At 40.8% G+C, this 19,391-nt stretch overlaps 1 protein-coding gene across 4 annotated transcripts in view; it reads left to right on the plus strand.

The window, feature by feature from the left end:
• Positions 1 to 15,967, plus strand: part of TACC3 (transforming acidic coiled-coil containing protein 3) — a 24,947-nt gene extending 8,980 nt beyond the window's left edge. For 3 of the 4 annotated variants that reach the window (XM_050338350.1, XM_050338348.1, XM_050338349.1), the window contains 15 exons: positions 493 to 673; positions 813 to 958; positions 3,302 to 4,366; positions 5,487 to 5,586; positions 6,052 to 6,244; positions 7,259 to 7,311; positions 8,180 to 8,313; positions 8,960 to 9,071; positions 9,677 to 9,808; positions 11,800 to 11,876; positions 11,969 to 12,012; positions 13,041 to 13,201; positions 14,519 to 14,625; positions 14,815 to 14,935; positions 15,825 to 15,967. In XM_050338350.1, the coding sequence (XP_050194307.1) occupies positions 494 to 673; positions 813 to 958; positions 3,302 to 4,366; positions 5,487 to 5,586; positions 6,052 to 6,244; positions 7,259 to 7,311; positions 8,180 to 8,313; positions 8,960 to 9,071; positions 9,677 to 9,808; positions 11,800 to 11,876; positions 11,969 to 12,012; positions 13,041 to 13,201; positions 14,519 to 14,625; positions 14,815 to 14,935; positions 15,825 to 15,890 (2,691 nt within the window). In that variant the 5' untranslated portion in view covers position 493 and the 3' untranslated portion in view covers positions 15,891 to 15,967. Of the gene's footprint in view, positions 1 to 492; positions 674 to 812; positions 959 to 2,314; positions 2,379 to 3,301; positions 4,367 to 5,486; positions 5,587 to 6,051; positions 6,245 to 7,258; positions 7,312 to 8,179; positions 8,314 to 8,959; positions 9,072 to 9,676; positions 9,809 to 11,799; positions 11,877 to 11,968; positions 12,013 to 13,040; positions 13,202 to 14,518; positions 14,626 to 14,814; positions 14,936 to 15,824 lie in introns of those variants that run through there. The other variant, XM_050338351.1, reaches the window with a different exon arrangement.
• The last annotated feature ends 3,424 nt before the right edge of the window (positions 15,968 to 19,391 follow it).

The raw sequence follows: 19,391 nt of genomic DNA on the forward strand, positions 1-19,391 counted from the left end.
GCTGCTGTACAGTGTAGTACTGAGACCCTGTGAGTAAAATAGAGAAGTGATTGTCATGTGCCCTTGCAGAAGTGGTACTTCTGCTTAGCTGGATACCCTGTTGCAGGAGACAGGGCTGTACGTCACGGCTGGCTTGGAAATGAGGGGTTGGGAATGAGGAAATGTTGCAGATGACAGAGCTCCCTTTGAAGGATGGTGGCTTAGTTAGTAAGGGTGTTACGTGAACTGTGGAGGGCATACTATCAACAATGAACTTCTCAGACCCCTACCAAAAGCAGAGGGGCTGTGCAGTGCTGCATTTAGATACTTTTGAGTCTTCTGAGATGATACACTTTTCCATACGAAGACTTTCCGTACTTCCAGAACTCCTTTGAAGCTGTTAGTGTTTGCTAGCCGGTGCCAGGCTGCCAACTCCTCCCATTATCTGGAAGTGCATCTGGCTGACCACACCCTCTCATTCATGCTGTGGTGCTGTGTTTGTTGATGTTCTAGAATGAGTCTGCAGATTTTAAACGCAGAAAATGGAGAAAATGCAGGAAACATTAAGGATGATCTAACAGCAGACGACTGTGGCTTTTTCTTGGCGCCGCCGGAACCTACAGGGAGACCTTCCATTCTACGCCCGTCCCAGAAAGAAAACTTGCCACCCAAAAGTGTGGCAAAAGCAATGAAGGTAAACTTTTGCTTTTGTATTGCTTATATTCTTTCTCCTTCTATCATCTTTGCTACTGAATGCATGAGCTATTTGGAGCTTGAAAAATATCGTGCTCACGTTTTTCCTTTTTCTTCCCCCCGCCCCCCCTTTCTTAAAGGTAACCTTTCAAACTCCTCAAAGAGATCCTCAGACTCGAAAAATCCTAAGTCCTACTATGACAGGCAAACTTGAGACTGCCTTTACGCTTGATGATTGCTGTGAAGACTCGGTGGATGATCTTTTATGTGCACCCTCTGATGCTGAGTGAGTAATGAATTCACTGCTATTTGCTTTAGCTGTGTGGGATGTGCTCAAGCTAACTTTTCCTTATTACAAACCTGTATAGTTAAAATGTAATTTTGTATTTTATGACAAGATGTAAACTACATGAAAGACCAAAATTAATGCTGACTGATGCACAAATTTTTTAAAGGGAACTGTCAATACTTTTAAGAAAAGTTCATCTCAGTTGTAATGTTGAATACTGAACTCTAACTTGTCTGTAACTTGATTTCATAGAGATGACAAGGTATGGATAAATAGCTTAAGAGAAAAGATGCGTCAGGTAGAGAATACAAAACTGTTTCTTACAGTAGGGTTTTCACGTGAGAATGCAACTATTCTGAAGCTAATTCTTAAAGCACAGCCTTAAAAGATATTCTTTTGTATGTTAAGTACTGTTGTGTCTTAAGGAGAAAAATCTAAAGAGATGAATCTTCTGAAGGGTTACCTTCAATTGACACCTTGAGTCAGTGAGTATTAAGATTAAAGAAACTCTAGCAACACAAAGTGAATATAACGTTAAGCACAAGTATAAAAGTTTATGTGCCTTTGCAGTCTGGCAGCCTGGGTCTCCATGGAAGGTGTCTAGAGAGGAGCATAAAATCTACAATGTTTCAATTTGAGGGTGTCATGACAATATTTAAGACATCTCAATGCATATTTTTGTTACTGATTTTTTTTTGCCCCCCCCCCCTTAAACTTGTATAAACACGTGACACTTGTAATTTCCGGTGGCAAGAAATCTTAAGATTTAGCTTTGCCTTCTGCAAGCAAATAGACCCCCTTTTGTTCCTCTTTAACGACCAAATGCTTTCATTTGACACCTATTTTTGTTGTTTGTAAGGGGGGAAGGTGAAGGGTAGGAACACTTTAATCTTCTTTAAATGTAAAAATTTGCTTCAACTGTTTGTTTCCATGTGTAGTCTAGTTTAGAAAAGTACTTCTGAGCTAACCACCACAATTAAATAACTTAATGTTATTTATGCCCCAAACTCATTGCTTGCACAAATAAAGAAAGATTTAGTACTCACAAAGTTCAAGTGAGTTAAAAGGGTCAGCACTGAATTGGTTTTAGCTAGAGCATAATTATGTGTCAACACATTGCTTGTACTGTCCTTTTTTATTTTAAAATGTGAGGATTGGTTTGTAGCAGATAATCTGCAGGGCTCGGTGCTGCTGAAGGGTGTCACTTTTGACAAGTGATGGGCGTTTCGGGCAGGTGTCTCGTTCTTGACTGGCATTTATTAGGTTAAACACTGAAGGAGAGTGGGAGGGACCTGAGTAGTCGGAGCAGCCTGGGGCTGAGCTATTGCAGGGAAGCGGCGCTCAGACCGGGTGAGAAGAACTTCTTCAGCTCTTATCTCCCGCCTTTGCTGTCGAGTTTATCACAGTGGAGTTTTTAGTGAGTGGCTTTTAATCATGTTCTGTTCTTCAGCAGATAAAGATGGCACATAGAAATAAGAACTTTACGGAGGGACAAAACAATGGGAGGAAATCCTGTTTCAGGAAGTAATGGCTTAACTCTCTGTAGTCTGAGGCTAAACTTCAGGAGCTGTGTAGAGTTTAGGGAAATAAAGTGGAGAGCAAAAACTTGCAGGATTCTTAGCAGTAGCAAGTACACAAACTCTTTAACCTGTTTCTTTTGTTAGAGAATCTTACTCTCTTGCTGAAGAAGTATTTTCTTGTATTATCACTCTCCTTTTCAGATCTACTGTTGTGCAGAGCTTGGAGTTTCTGAAGTCCAGGTTCTTTTGGTATGCAGGCCCTCATAGATCAAATGCTGGTGCATACCTTTGAGAGGAAAATTCTTGTCAGAATGACCAGACAAAGTAATGACTAGAATGGGAGAACCTGAATCATGACTTGGTTTGGTCTCAGACATGAGTCTGTCATGAGTCAGAGATGAATCTGCATGAAGATGAATTAGGAGCTGTGCTTTTGTTTGAGCTGCTTACTGTCAATGACTTTTCCTAAGCAATGTGTGTTTCTCTGCCCAGTGAAAGGGCAATGTCTGTATTCTCTGGTGAGCAGAGCAGTCTCCAGGGATGGCTGTCATAAGGTAACAAAGCTGTGTAGAACAGGTAGCTTTAGAACACTGGATACCTTGTAGGATTGATCTCCCTATAGTTCTTGCATACCTGAGCTCTCACTGTTCAGGTGGCAACTGAATTCTTGCTTTTACGATATTCTTTTTATGTCAGCTGACTTATTGAAAAAAAAATCAGATTATTCTGAGCATGCAAAGCTACTTGTGCATATATCTTTCTAAAGATAATTTTAAGTGATGCTTGAAAAATAACTATGTGTGGTCTTTTTTAAATGCAGCACGTGTCAACAGAAGATTGAGGCTGAAGCAGAGAATACACAGATGCCAGAGAAGGTCAGTGTGGCTCCTTATCCAGATGATGAGATGCCAGTGAAGAGTCGAGGATCCTACAGTCTCGATTTTGATAACTTAGATGACATCAATCCTTTTCAAAGTTCAGCACAGTTGCCTTATTCTCCTGGAAATCTGCAGAAGTCTCCTGTAAAAGTAGCTAGCAGCCCTGAGAAAACCTCTGAAAAAAGTAGTGATTCTCTTCTGACAGAAGATACAGGTCCTTTTGCTTCAACCACAGTGAATACAGAGTGTTTAACTGAAGAGAAGCCTTTCCTCTCTGCAAAAGAACCTGCACTGAGTGAGCTGGAGTCTAACAAATCCACACTGTCCCCTAAGCAAGCACTCAGTGACTCTGAGCAGGGTGTGAAGTCTGCTTCCACAGACCTGAGCCAAACTGATAATTCAGTGGGATTAGCAGAGGCACCTGCACCTCCTGGACAGTCACCTGGCAGTTTAGGTCCCAGTAGTTCTGATGTAACAGGGGAATCGAAGCGTCAGGATGTTTTGGTAGCAGAAAAAGCTTCCACAGAAGGGTCAAAGCCTGATGAAGATCTGGCTATCTCCAAAGGGAAGCCTGCAGAAAAGCCTGATGTCCCCAAGGCTGGACCAGTAAAACTGGAATTTGACTTTGATAATGCCACTGCTAAAAAACCACCTCCTAGGAAACTAGGTAAAAGACCTGGAATTAAACCACCTTCCAAAAGAATTCCTATTACTAAAACAAAACCAGAGAATACTGAAGTGCAAACTAAAAGTAATGTGGAAGATGAAATCCCTCTTCCTAAAGCATCTTACAAGTTTGACTGGGACAAACTTGATGATCCAAACTTCAATCCATTCGGAGGAGGCTCCAAAATTTCCACCTCGCCTCGTTCTAAGCCCAGCCCTCAGAAAGTTCACTTGCAAGAGGAGCAGGATAGTACCACTTCAAGAAGGGACCCTCTTCCAGTGGAACAGGATAACTGTCCAAGTACCTGTGAAACTCCTGAAAAACCAGAACCCAAAAATCAGTAAGTAAATGTGTAGCTGAATGCAGAAGCACCTCAAACCCATGTGAGGAGAGTTAGATAGTATCTAAGTAGTTGATTCCTACTTTAACTTCTTCCCTCCAACACTGGCTGAGTCTGTTCTTGTAATCTTTGGCACACTTATGTTGCAACAACAAAGATCTCACTGGGGAAAGTGTCCCAAGATGAGTAGCTCTAGGGAAAAGTTGTTCTTAAATCTGGAAGAATGGGAGGGAACAGGCTTAGGTGGAAGGAGCATTGGGTCATGTGGTTCTTTCCCCACTCCTCCAAGATTAGAGTCAAATGGGGAGAACCAGGTTACTGCTACTGTCTTTGAATCAAATGCCCAGGGAGCAGGCAATGCTGTTTCCTGCTGGTCTGTTTTCTGAGGTGCTGTTTCTTACCTATGTGTTCTTGGTATCTAAATGCTGTCTCCAATAAGAAACCCTGTCTCTGAACATGCTTTTTTTTTTTTTTTTTGGCACCACAAACTTTTTATTTGAGAATGGAATATGTTGTGTTGCCTTTCCTAGAAAGTCTAGTTATTGAAGTGTCAGTGTTGCTGTAGACAGCCAGAACTGGCACAAGTTGGTCATTTGACAGAAATGTTTGCTCTCTTGCCCCCTTTGTGATGTGATTAGTTACTGTTTACCAAGGTGAAAAGTGTACTTGCTGCTGACAGCACAAACTGAAGTATTGGATTTCTCTAATGAAGTTCTGTGCTTTACACCAGTACTCACAGCACTGCTTTGGAAAGAGGAGCAGGCTCTTGTAATTCTGTCCTTAATTAAACAAAAGCCTAACTTTAATTAAAAAAACAATATTGAGCCTAACAAAGAGAAATGTGAGAACAGTGCTAAATGAATAGAAATAAGTGATACTGCTTTGACTTTCTGCTTCCTACATAACACTGCTTCTGATGGAGGGAGAGCTTTCTGTCGCTTAAGTTGTCACCAGGCAAGACAGTGAATTTACATCCCTGCCTTCTGTAAAGCTTCCTGGGCTGTGGCAGTAGAAACTCTCAAAAAAGGTAACTTTGTTCAGTGTATCTGGTAACACAGAATTCAGAACTGTGTGACTTAAATTTTGATTTTTTTTCTTTCTTCTTTTTCTTTTTTTTTAGGGAAATTGTTAAGCAGAGCGCGGTAGAAGACATGCCAAGAGCTCCAGAGGAGAAGCCAGGAGTTCAAGCAGAAGCTGAACTTCCAGGAGAGAGAGACATGGTAAGGTATAACAAAGATAGCCAGTTCTTACCAGGTTGTTTGATGAAACAGTTGACTTAGAGACTTAATCTTGTGAAACCTATTTTTGATATTTTGTCTAAGAAGTAGTGGGTTTGTGCATCTTCAGCAGCTCGAAAAGGAACATCAACTGTGTGGACTTGTCTTTTGAAGGTAACATCAGAGACAGACAAATTGGTACCTTGATATTTAGTATCTTTTTTGATCAGCAGTCACATATAAGGACAAACATCAGGGTGTGGGCTGTAAAAAAAAAAAAAAAGTGACTCCTGTATAATATGAGCTGTACTCAGTGTTGGTAGTTTCATTTCTATGCCTGTGAACCCTCGTTTCATTATGTTGGCTGCCCAGCTAATTTGTGACAAACCAATTTGATCATTATAATGATTTTCATTACATTTAAGTAATTATTTTAACAGTAAAAAGGATTGTGTTCTTTCTCATCAGGAGGAGCAAACAGACCCATCTAAAATGTCTTCAGCTCATAATGTCCCCTCTCAAGATAGTTTGGTTTCCTCTGACAGTGGAAAAAAGCCAGTGTCTGCAGAAGTTAAACCTCATTCCCCCAGAACCGAAATAACAGCAGATGAGGAGGCAGCTAATGCTGAACCTGAAGAGTTCTTCAGACCATCATCTGAAGGTAATGGCATTTCTTTAAAACAGACTGAAAATATAATGTTACAATAACCTGTGTGTATATATTTTTCCAATTCAGTTTTGGTAGAGATTCTAGTTTTGTCTTTGTTCTGCACTTCTGAAAGGACTGCAAAACCTACAGTAACTAGCAGTGCTGGGAAATGTACCTAAACCTATTTTTAACTTTCTCTGCTTTAAGCTAAGTTCACAAAGCTGGGTATTAGAATTCAGCTGCCTGGGAGGATAAAATTTAGACTGGTACAGAAACAATCTGTTTAGAGTTTCTGTGGCAGTTTTCAGTGCTGAAAAAAAATGCTTCTTTAAAATAACTTCTGGTTTTAAAGCCTCTGTAAATTGAGAGCAATGTAACTATCTGTATTTGTGAGTCTTGTAGATTACTGCAGCCTTAGCACTACTTGAATACTGGTTTCATATTGTGGTGTGGATGGTCTTTTTGCACTTGCATGCTTGTCTTGAAAGCTTCCTACACAGCTGTGACTTGACCACTTGGAGGGGTTATTCCTTGTAGAAGCATTGTGTGGAAGGATGAGGAAATTATTTCACTGCAGTGCAGTCTGTCATTGACCTTCAGACTGGAGTGGAATCAGTATGTTGGGAAATGGCTGTAACTTCATTGTTCAAGTCTGAGCTGTGTGCCAGTTTAATGGTGAGATTGACAGCCATAGTCTTTTGTGGGGCATTGTGTAAAATAGTAGAATATCTGAGCGTGCTTGTCGCTTTAACCACAGAACAACAGGAGTTCTTCAGCTGAGTGTTAAATTCTGCCTATACTTACAGGTATCTGGGGACAAATGGAAGCTGTAAGTGTGCTTAGCTTAGAAATCTTCGCCTGATCCTTTGGTTTTTTTTCAGGTCTGGATAGGCAATATTTTAAACAACTGAAGAACTAGAACTCATGAGAATGAAAGCAGTATTTGCTTTCTACACATATGTGTTTGTTTCTCTCTGTGGTAAGACCGTATGACATCTTCATTGTATCCTTTCTGTTTTTTTCCAGTCCTAGGAATGGGCATAGAAATAGACTATCTGGAACAGTTTGGGACTTCCTCAGTAAGTATGACATTGAAATGTTTTGTTTGCCTCCCTGGCAGGGTGGAGAGGGAAAGCAAAGGTGAAACTGTTAAACTTTTAAATGTTTTCATAAAATAGTTTCACTCTGGATTGTCTGCAGAGGTACAGGTTCTGTTCCAAAGGAATTTTTCGTGGTGACAAGGCTGGGCAGAGGGGATGGTGGAAAGAAATGTAGTTATAAGGAATTCAACAGAAAATCAGAGGTCTCTTACTTTCAATTTTCAAAGGTGGTGTTTTTCCTATAATAGCAGTGAAACCATCGTGGCTGATGTTTCTCTTCTGGTGGTTGCAAGAACAACATGGTGCTTTGAAAGTGCAGGATCACTGTTTCAAAAATACTTTTAAGCTCTTTTGCTTTATGGCCAGTTTCAGGAAATTTGTCTCTAAATTGGGCATGTCATGTTTTAATCAGTTCAGCTTCATTTTTCTTTCTCCTACTTGGGTCCAGAGTAAGAGTAGTTCTGAATGCACAGTGAATACACTGAATTGGAATTGTTTTTTTGGTCATGCTGTGTTTGTCCTTATTATTGTATGTGAATGACATACACTGCTCCTTCAGTTTACAACACTGTCCTTCCCTTTCAGTGTCTTCTGCTGGTTTTGAATAGTTCATAAATGGTTGCCCTTTTTATTCTATCTGGGAGCAGATTGAGTTCACTTGATATTACATAAGGACTTAAGCATGTGGGCACAGAGTTCTCTTATGTAATTTTTCTCTTGAGAACAATGCTCTGGCCACTGAAGAACAGGCTCACCCACTCTCCAGAGGATTGTTTGTGTGTGGGTGGGATGTGTGTGTTGTGCTCTCAAACAGCGTATCTGCCAGTTTATGCCTCTCTCTCTTCAGTTCAAAGAGTCAGCCTTGAGAAAGCAGTCGCTGTATTTGAAGTTTGACCCTCTACTGAGAGACAGCCCAAGAAAACAGTACCAGAAATTGATTGAAACAAATGAAAGTATCATCACAGCTCCACCTCAGCAGAGGTAGGTATTGACTTAGTCTAGGCTGTAGTACACAAAATCATAAGAGTTGTTTAGGTTGGAAAAGACCTTCCAGATCAAGTCCAACAGTTAATCCAGCATTTGGTCTGCCACTAAATGTGTCCCTAAGTGCCACATTTACATGTCTTTTAAATGCCTCCACCACTTCCCTGGGCAGCCTGTTCCAATGCTTGATCACTGTTTCAGTGAAGAAATTTCACCTCATGTCCAATCTAAACCTACCCTGGTGCAACTTGGGGCTGTTTCATCTAGTCTTGTTCCTTGGGAGAAGAGACCAACAACCCCCTGGCTACAACCTCCTTTCAGGTTGTTGTAAAGAGAAGGTCTCCCCTGAGCCTCCTTTCCTCCAGGCTGAAGACCCTCAACTCCCTCAGTCTCTCCTCATTAGACTTGAGTTTCAGACCCTTCTCCAGCTCTGTGCCCTTCTCTGGCCTTGCTCCAGTACCTCAGTGTTTTGTAGTGAGGGGCCCAAAACCGAACACAGGATTTGAGGTGTGGCCTCCTCAATGCCCAGTACAGGGGAACAATCACTGCCCTTGATCCTGCTGGACACACTATCGCTGATACAGGAGCTTTACAAGGAAAGGCAGCACTTGAATTTAATGGTGTGTGTTTTGTTTATTTTTAGTCCTGTTCGTGATTTAAGTAAATTGCTTGAGGAACCTGAAAAGCCTCTAGTGAGTCTTCAAGATGAAGAAAAACCAAAAGGACTAGATCTTCTGGGGACATTTACAACTTCTGTAAGGGTGCCTACAGTGCTATCAGGTTTGATGTTGGTATTTTGGGAAAGGGATTAGCCTAGGTTCTGGACTTGAGACTTATGCAGATATTTTAAAGATCACAGAATGTGATAAAGGTTTATTTAAACTCTTGTCTTAAGCCAGGTTGGATACTCACTTATATCAAAGTTGAACTTTTTGATGGACTTCATTTTCTAAAGTATTAAAAATTTTTTTGTGGAAACTGGTGCCATTGTATGTGATCTAGGAGAATTTGAGCTGTTTTAAAGAATGCTTTGGAAAGGCAATATTTTTTAATGCAAGCAAAGCCATAAAAGAGAAGCTTGTTTTTTAGTTGCACTGCTGAGATGAAAAGCACTTTGATTAAACTCAGTGCTCTATAGTCTATGGTTTATAGCTTGAGCAGCCTTTTATGGACAGATCTGCACACAGCAGTTCATCCTGAAATGGTCTTTTTTTTTTGCTTTTGGAGAACAGTGTGGTGTCATCTGCTTTTATTTTGTGTATTTAAGTAATCTATGTTGACTTAGCATTGAATTATGTGCATAGATCTAATCAATGGCATGACAGTAGGAATCTGTTGAAACTTTTTTTTTTCCTTACAGGACACAGGTCCCCCAATTCCAGATTCCCTGAGTCGTGATGTTCCTCCAGTCACTTTTACTGCTTCTACAGACACTGCTGTGGATGCTATTATAGATGTGCTAAAATACAGCCAAAAAGACATGGATGCAATGGTATGGTGGCCCTTCCAAAGCAGAACTTGGCATAGCTTGGAAATTCCTTTTGTTTAGATTATCTGGAATAAGCCTCTACTTTGTAGGTCTTCTCATCATACTTGATGTAGGCATCTCACTCTGAAAAGCTCTGCACTTGATGAGAGCTGTAGGAATAAAACTCCTGAGAGCTAATACTTAAGGAAATAGGTTAAACTTCATTTCTAGGTAGGTTCTGCCTTAGAGCTGGTCAGCAAGTGTTATCAGATGTGATCAGGTCAGGCTTAACAGCAGAGATCTGGATACTTTCTGTTCAGTGCTGTGATCAAGTCTTTTTTTGTGGGACCCAAAGGCACAACAGTTATGTCCAGCTAATAAAATGAAGGTGAGATCTGGAGGAGAAAGACATTAATGGAGGAGAGAAATAAGTAGTTGATAGGATTTCAAGTATTTTCTGGAACTAGATGCAAGAAGATTTGTGTGCCCACTCACTTAAAAAACTTGAGTACTTGATTCATTGTGGCTTCCGGGTTACGTAGCTTCACAAAACTAAATAATGTAAGAGGAGTGTCTAAGCATAAATGGCCTTAAAGCTAATCATGTCACTTCAAAATTGACTTCAGCTAAAAAGTAGAGCATTCAAAATTCCTGACTGCTGAACTGCAGGCAATGACACAAAGGACACCAAATGAAGATGGCCTGTGATTATTTGCTACTTAAGTTACTGTTTCTCTTTAGAGTACAGAGATAGTGGCTTTTCTAGGAGTAACTTTTACCTTCTCTTACTTATGAGGTGACTTTTACCCAGCATATTGTTTATTACAGGAAAAAAAGTGCAGCTTTAGCAGGGGACAGCTCTTAATGCATTGATCTAAAATTAAGAATTTTTATATACAATAGCAAGGGGGAAAGCTTGTAATATCTTAAAATTGCTGCTCTAATTTCTTGTTTGAAAGAACTATTTTACACATGCAAACATAATTATTGGTGTGACTGGATGGCTTCAGCTGTGTTATTTAAACAAGTAAAAAGGTTTGGAATTACTATATTAACCTGAAAGGAAGACAGACTAAATTTTAAGGTGTGGGTTTTTTGTGTGTGTGTCTGAAACAACTCAAGAGTAGGAGAAAAGGGAAAACCTGTTTTCCTTTTGAGCAAATACAACACTTAGGAAAGTATGCTTTCTTGGGGTCTACTGAACCATTTCTGAGCTTGCAAGTGAAAATTTTTTGCATGTTTCCATCTTCACGTATTTTTGCTTTTGTAACACTTGTTCCTAGCATAACTATTATTACTTCTTCCTCTTCTGCCTGTCTTCCTGTCATCTGAAATAGTGCAATGAATTTAAAATGAATTTGCTCCAAAATAAATACTGGAAAATGAGTGTACTACAGTATACTGTGCAGTTTTGGGGCAAAATTAGCTGGTTTTGCATTTAGCAAATAGTGCTTATGCTGCTTAATATTTTTACTGTGAGCTCTGATTCAGCTGATGTGAAATAGGTATGATTATTCATAAATGAGTTGAGGCATCTTTTATTCCTCCCCTACCATGTTTCCAAATTTGGTGTTAAACATAAATTACTCCAAACAGCAACTTGATCTTGAATAGGCTTCAGTTATTTTTTTTTTCTCTCATGTGTTAAGATTAGCAGGTTTGTGTAGAGCTTTTTTTTGAGAGAATGTTCTTTGGCCAGTTGTGTTCTCTCAGAAATTTTGATGGTCTGCATATACAATGAGTAAGAGTAGCCAAGAGGTTGATCATGCCTTTTGAAGATGTGTTAGGTATGAAGACATGGTGCTTATCATGTATGCAAAATCTATGTATCAATCTAAATCTTATTTGAGTTAAGTTTGTAAGGAAACAACTTTGATTCTGTTAAGCAATTGGAATTTATTGCTCTCTGTATTGGGTTATAAATATACCTAAGCTGCCCTTCTGACTGTTTTTAGTACCAAATATTTTATCTCTTCCTGTGTAAGAAATAAGGATTTACTTTTTCATCCTTACAGATTCAAGAGAAAGAGATGGAGACTCAGGAATGGAAAAACAAGTATAATAAGCTGTACATGGAATATCAGGAAATGGGGTATGAACCTGTCCTGACTCTTATATCTCCTTGTTTACTCCAGATGCTTTTTCTAACATATGTTCAACATTTTTTTTTTTCATGGTTTTTAGAAAAATAGTTGCTGAGTTTGAACAGACAATAACACAAGTTATGGGTAAGTTCCTTATTTACACTTTGAATGCCTTGGGGGGCTGGGGCCTGCTTAACCTCAGGTGATTAAGTGAGGTTAGTACTCTTTCACCTCTGATGAATTAATATTTCAAGTACTTCCAGGGTGAGTGTAAGGTTTCAGACAAGGTAGTTAGACTAACAATTTTATGCATATTCATACAGACATGATGTCACTCGGTAGGTAGCAATGAGTTTCTGAATCAGGCACGAACACATCTAACTTTTTCTTATTCTCCAGTAGAGTGTGAGTTATTGGTTCATTAAGACTGGCAGATCTGGTTGTCAGCACTTTGTGTTTAACTGTTTATTATCTGACATGATTTAAGTGGCAAGACATCACTAGGAGTTCTTTCTGGACAGACCTGGCCTTTGCTTCAGTCAAGTCTGTGGCTTCAAAACTAGGAAAGACATACAGTGAAACTCCTGTTGTTTAGGTACATTTTCTTAGTTCATAGCTGAATAGGCACATCTGTGCCTTGCTTAAATTTAGTTCGTTAAAGAGACTGAATGTTATGCCAGCTTTGTTGTGCTTCTTTAAGCCTGTGGGAAACATAGCTCAGGTCTGGTAACACAAACTTGTCCTGAAAGTTCGCTATGCTAGTTTGACTTGTTAACCCAGTCTTCCTCAGATCTTCCAGCTATTGTGTGTGTTTAATGAAAATAAATATTTTTGAATTCTTTGCTTCTATCACAACGTTTGAGGCTCCTGTTATGGTAAACTCGGGTGGAGTATTTTGACTACATTGCAGGAGAAGCAGTGCTCTAGACCAGCACTTTGTCATCAGTGTTTAATGGCCTTGATTTCAGTGTGAGGTAGCTTGTAGCAAATAGACAAGGACTGCTTTCTTAAAAGCACATATGTGGTGTCTGTCCAGATGAGAGGCTGTGTGGTGAAACCCTTTTGTGCTTAAGAGCAAGAATTGAAGGCATGGGGGCTCCTATCTGTCTATTCTATGGAACTAGTTTTATGCTAATGCAATAACTGTGATGGGTTAACTCTGCCTTCTCTAGAGGATTCTCAGAAGCAGAAGGAAATCTCAAGGAAAGAAATGCAGAAGCTGATGGAGGAGAAGCAGCAAGCTTTATCAGATCTCAACTCCATGGAAAAGTCTTTCTCTGACCTCTTCAAACGACTTGAAAAGCAGAAAGAGGCACTAGAGGGTTACCACAGAGTAAGGATGCTATAGTGCAAATAATCCTTTCAAGATAAATGAGATTTAGTGGAGAGGAAATGGTGAAATTTCAAGAGCAGCCATTAATTAGCTAGTATAGGCACTACCTGGAAAACCAGGTGCTAAGTTGTTACTTTAAAGATGACAAAAAATTACTAGCTTGTTGTATTTAGTGACTGTCTTAAAGTATAATAACAACATCTGTTAGAAGCCAAAGTTTCTTCAAACAGAAGTGAGGTGTTTCTTGCTGCACATGTGTCATTTTTGTTTATCATAGAGACACTCTCATGTAGCAACTGCTGCACTAGAGGGGCTTGTTTCCCTTACATCATATTGAATGGATGCTGAAGAAGTCTTGCTATTACAAGTTAAAATGATAATAGTTTATTGGATGCTCTTTACTTAGTTGTGGTTTTTGTTAAAGCTAAAATCAGGCCTTCATTCTGCAGCTTTTTCAGAGGGTGAAGGAAGGAAGCTAATGAGGAGCATAAGCTATGGCTTCTTACTGCATGAAATGCATAAAAACTGATTCAGTTGGCTTTTAAAAAAAATGCCTTCAGATTTTTTTCACTCTGTTATCCTTAAACTCAAGCTTAAAACTAGCCTATTGCAAGTTTCATGGTAGTGTAGCTTTGAGAAACAGGCAGGATGTCTCGGTTAAAACTTTAGTTCTTAGACTTCCTTCATCTTGTGTCCCATTTCTACCCTAAATTCAGAAGCGCTTTCCTTAGAAAAGAAACACACCTGGAAACAGAGTTGCTAAATTCAAGAGCTGCAATTAGTAGGGAGTCTTAGCACTTGTTTCAAACAGTTCCAACTTCCTGTGGTAGCTAACAAAACATCTTCATAGTGTGCCTAGCAATGTAACTTTCTTGCTGTTAATGTTGTATTAATTTACACTGGGGTCCACAGCCTGAATCTTTCCATGAATTCTCTGGAGAAGTTGGATTTCTAGCTGTTCCTGGGACAACTGCAGCATAAGACAAAGATGCTTTAAAAAAAAAAAAAAAAAAAAAAAAAGGAAAGCAACAAAACCAAGCACTGACTGTAGTTTTAGTGACCTTTGCCTTTACTACAGTTTGCTACTGAACAGTGTATTGGGAGGGACATAGGGTGAATAAATCTTAGTTTACAAAGTTCAGGTAGTTGAACCATTTTAGTCTGTGTAGATCTGTAGGAATTCACAGCTGTTCCTGTTACCCTGGTAAGCAAATACTGCCACTTGGGTGTATTCCAATAGCCTCGTTTGTCAGGTGGAGAGGCTTTTCATCTACTAGCACGTAAAAAGCTAACTAAGCTTCTTGGTTTTTGGGACAGAATGAAGAACTTTTGAAAAAATGTGCTGAGGACTACTTGGCTAGGATTAAAAAAGAAGAGCAGCGATATCAGGCACTAAAGGCACATGCAGAGGAGAAGCTGCAGCGGTAAGTGCCGTGTCAAGAAGCTGAGTACTGGGAGTGAAGTACACAGTTCTCACAGTTGCTACAGAATGTGTTTCAATAATACCAGAACTTGGCTTAAATATGTTTGAGATTAACCCAAAATACAAGCATCTAGTGTGACTTGCTGTGCTGACTGAAGCGGACGTTAACATCACCTTGCAACCGTTTCAGAGCAAATGAAGAAATTGCCCACATCCGAAACAAAGCAGATTCAGAGGCTGCAGCACTACAGGCGCTTCTGCGCAAAGAACAGATGAGGAACCAGTCTCTGGAGAGGAGCCTTGAACAAAAGGTTAGTCAAAATGCCATGGGTGAGACTCTTCAAGCTATTGCCTTGGACTAGGTACAACTCCCTTGTACCAGTGCTAGAAGTAATTATGCTAACTGTGCTGGTTTTGGTGGCTACTGTCCTAGCAGGGTTAGGGAAATAGGCATTGAAAATAATGGCACAGCTGTATTATCTCAGGACTTGTTATCTCAGAAGCTTTTTGAAGGTTAAAAGTCACTGCTGGAAATGCATGCAGTTTTACTGCCTCATGGTTGTCTCTGCTAGCAGTGAAAACTCAAAAATGGATAATGCTGACACACTCCTATTATGGAAAAATCCCATATTTTTTTAAATCTTTAGACTTAAAGCTAAGGTTTGCATAGCTGAGGAAACAGTAGGCCTGTAAGTAGAGATGAGACAAACCATTTAACACAGAACTGGTTATGGTCTTGTCATAAATACAGTAATACTTCTTGTTAAGAATTCTTTTTAAAATGGTTTGACCATATAAGGAATTCTACAAACTGAAAACTGTCATTTGTCAGTAAAAGTATAAAAGCACCATTTTAAAGTGTCTTGTGAAGATCAAAATCTAAACTGTCACTGTCTTGCATTTCCATGTACCTAATGAAGACTTTGAAAATTCTCATTTCCCTGGATCAGTTGTTCTCCATGTATTATGGGAAAGTCTGGAAGAAGTAGAAACAGTATAGTGGATTCTGGCTCATTTCTTGAGGTTCTCAAGGATACCATGTGCCCTTTGACATAGACTTTCCTTTACATTAAATTTGCTTGAGTCGTTATCATGTAAATGCACTTTGTTCCATTTGCTGTCTCCTTGCAACTCAGCTCACTACAGGGTGGTGGCATAGTCTGGGCATACCTGAAACTCACTCTTTTCTTTTTTCCACAGACTAAAGAAAATGATGAACTAACGAAAATCTGTGATGACTTGATCTCAAAGATAGAAAAAAATTGATCTCTTGACTGTCTTGTAAATATGTTTAGTTTCTCTGATTTGCTGTCTTGTGTGTTTACTCACTTTTTTTATGTATGTGGGGAAAAAAAAATAAAATTTTTGATTCACACTTGTCTTTCATATTATTGACTTTTGTATCTTTGGTAGGAAATATCTGTAAACTTCCATTCCCTCTTCCAGTAGGTAATGATGTCTTGCATAACATTTTTACATGTAGCTCAAAGGAAAAACTTCAAATCATTATACTTTCACTCTGTTCCTTCTGTACTCCTGATCTGGCTTTGCTGTAAGGGCTCCCCAGGGGCCATGTCTCTATTTTATACTTTCTGCTCTCACTTCATAGAATCATAGAATCAACCAGGAAAGGACGTCTGAGATCATTAAGTCCAACCCTTGATCCACTACCACCATCATTACTAGACCATGACACTAAGTGCCACATCCAGTCTTATCTTAAATACCTCCAGGGACAGAGAATCCACCACCTCCCTGGGCAGCCCATTCCAATGCCTCTATAAAGAATTTCTTCCTAATATCCAACCTAAACCTGCCCTGGCAGAGCTTGAGACCATGCCCTCTTGTCCTACTGCTGATTGCCTGGGAGAAGAGACCGACCCCCACCTGGATACAACCTCCTTTCAGGGAGTTGTAGAGAGTGATGAGGTCACCCCTGAGCCTCCTCTTCTCCAGGCTAAACAACCCCAGCTCCCTCAGCCTTTCCTCATAGGACTTGTGCTCAAGTCCCTTCACCAGCCTCGTTGCTCTTCTCTAGACCTGCTCCAGCACCTCAATGTCCTTCCTGACCTGAGGGGCCCAGAACTGAACACAGCACTCCAGGTGTGGCCTCACCAGTGCTGAGTACAGGGGAAGGATCACATCCCTGGTCCTGCTGCCACACTGTTCCTGATGCAGCCCAGGATGCCATTGGCCCTCTTGGCCCCCTGGGCACACTGCTGGCTCATGTTCAGCTTCCTGTCAATCAGCATCCCCATGTCTCTTTCTGCCTGGCTGCTCTCCAGCCACTCTGTCCCCAGCCTGTAGCATTGCAGGAGCTGTTGTGGCCAAAGTGCAGGACCCGGCACTTGGCCTTGTTGAACCTCATCCCATTGGAGTCAGCCCAACTGTCCAACCTGTCCAGGTCCCTCTGCAGGGCCCTCCTGCCTTCCAGCTGATTGACACTCGCTGCCAACTTGGTGTTGTCTGCAAATTTGCTAATGATGGACTCAATCCCCTCATCTAGGTCATCGATAAAGATGTTTAACAGGACTGGGCCCAGCACTGATCCCTGGGGGACACCACTGGTGACCGGCCACCAGCTGGATGCAGCCCCATTCACCAGCACTCTCTGGGCCCGGCCCTCCAGCCAGTTCTTAACCCAGCACAGAGTGCCCCTGTCCAAGCCATGGGCTGCAGCTTTTCCAGGAGTATATTATGGGAGACAATGTCAAAGGCTTTGCTGAAGTCCAGGTAGACACATCCACAGCCTTCCCCTCATCCATGAGGCGTGTCACCTGATCATAAAAGGAGATCAGGTTGGTCAGACTTAAAGTACTTCAGAGTTACAAGACTCTAGTTATACTGGTCCTGTCACAGATGCTATAAAGTATTTCCTGATGTAAAAAAATTTGGAAGTTCAGTTTGTGTTTTAAGAGGAGCTGGAGTGATTTTGTTTTTGCAGACAAGCTAAGCAGAGGGCTGAATAGAAGGACTGATTGCCTGCTACTCTCTGTGGGGTTTTTCCATGTCATTTGGCTGAAGCTATTGATTTTTTAAGTCCCCAGTCAAGAGCTCCCTGGTCCTGCTTGTAGAGGAAAGCCTTGAGAGCTGTAGGCTGCAGGTCATGGGTTGTGATGAAGGCAGCCCTAGGCAATAGCAGGCATCTCAGATGAGATATTATTACCTAACAGACATTAACAGGATTGACTCATTGCAAGCTACAGCTTTTTACTTCTAATATTACTTAAGTGGTTATTCCCTCACTTGCCTGGCTCATAGATGCACCTTGCTCAGAAGGGCTGTTGCCGCTGAGTGTGCTCTCAGCCGCAGTTGGAGCCTTTCTCAAGCTCACGTTAGGCTACACTCAGCACAGGTTTACTACAGAGCCATAGAGGTTGGACCTGTGCTTTCCTTCCTGGTGTTGGATCCTCTCTCTTCTGATGAGCCCGACTGCCAGGTCCGGGCGCTTTATCAGGGATAAACCTGCAATCCTAAACCTTTCCACAAGATGTAGCTGCTGCTCTTTGAAAGAGGGACCTTACTGGGCTGGGCAGAGCTGGAGGTTGTCCCTCTCTAGCTGTGCTTGATGCTAACGAAATACTCGTTTTCATGGATTTCCCTTAGAAAGGATTGCACAGCAATGAATGATAGTGGATTTACTGTAAATAGTGATAATGCTATCTGGAGTTTTTGTGCTACAAGTCCCCAAGTATTACACCACTGTGTGCACCTTTAGGAAACTGTGACATCAGGGAGCACTGGGATCTTCCTTTCCTTCCTGAAGAGGATGAGTGAGCAATTTTTGTATCTGTGACTCCTTAAGGCTTAACTTCAAGGCACTGCCTATCCTTGAGCTTAGATAACTATTTCCCTTGCCAAAGGCTGTGGGACTGAAGGGGCCTCTGCATTTTAAACTGCTCAGGAGGGGTGGTTTATTTTTCTCTGCAGGTGCAATATGCACCTCTGACCTAACATGCCGTCTGTGAGATTTTAGATTTTGTAACTCCTACCTGAAAAGTGTTGTTTAAATGTTACCTTCCTTATTTTAAAGAACTGTTCTTTTTACTTTCTTATGCTGAACAGTCCTCTTCAGAAAAATTCACCCTTACAGCATGCAATGGAGGTACCCAAAAGCACATTTAATGACCTTGTGTGAGCTGTTGTGTGGAAAATACATGTGTGTTTCAATGTGATTAGTTGTGTTTGCTTACTGAGAAAAGAATCAAGCTGTCTAGGGTTTTTTTGCCTTATTATCATTTACTTACTGAGCCTCATCTGTTGTGAATTGGCCTCTCTGCGAGCAGGTAATAGGAAGGAAAGGTGATACTGCTTGGTACCTCTACTCTCTGAGTTTTATTTATTATTTATACGAAAAATTGCTTGGTGCTGTACGAACAAAGGATGACAGTTCTCTCTCCAGACAGCCTGTTCCTGGTTCAAGTCTATGGGAGGGTGTATTTTACTTCAGTGCTGACTAAGGTGGATCAAAGGTACTGAACCTACTTGCATGATCTAACATCATTGGTGTGTTTATATAAAGGGCTTCCACAAATCTGTGCTTTTAACACTTTTTCATGGTACTTCTGGTGTTCTCCAGGAACTCTTGAGGATACTGGTCTGCCCTTGGACTGTACTACCATGCAGGCAAACTGTGCCATGTACCTGCACTGATGTTGGTCAATCTCTTTTGTGAGGGGATTTTTTCCTCTCTTAGGCTTCCAAATCAAATGTAACTGTAGCCTCGCCTACATGGTCCAAACTCACCTTCTCCCCAGCCATTTCCTC

The sequence above is a fragment of the Myiozetetes cayanensis genome, unplaced genomic scaffold (assembly GCF_022539395.1).
Source record: "Myiozetetes cayanensis isolate MyiCay16 unplaced genomic scaffold, myiCay2020 scf7, whole genome shotgun sequence".
Classification (NCBI taxonomy): domain Eukaryota; kingdom Metazoa; phylum Chordata; class Aves; order Passeriformes; family Tyrannidae; genus Myiozetetes; species Myiozetetes cayanensis.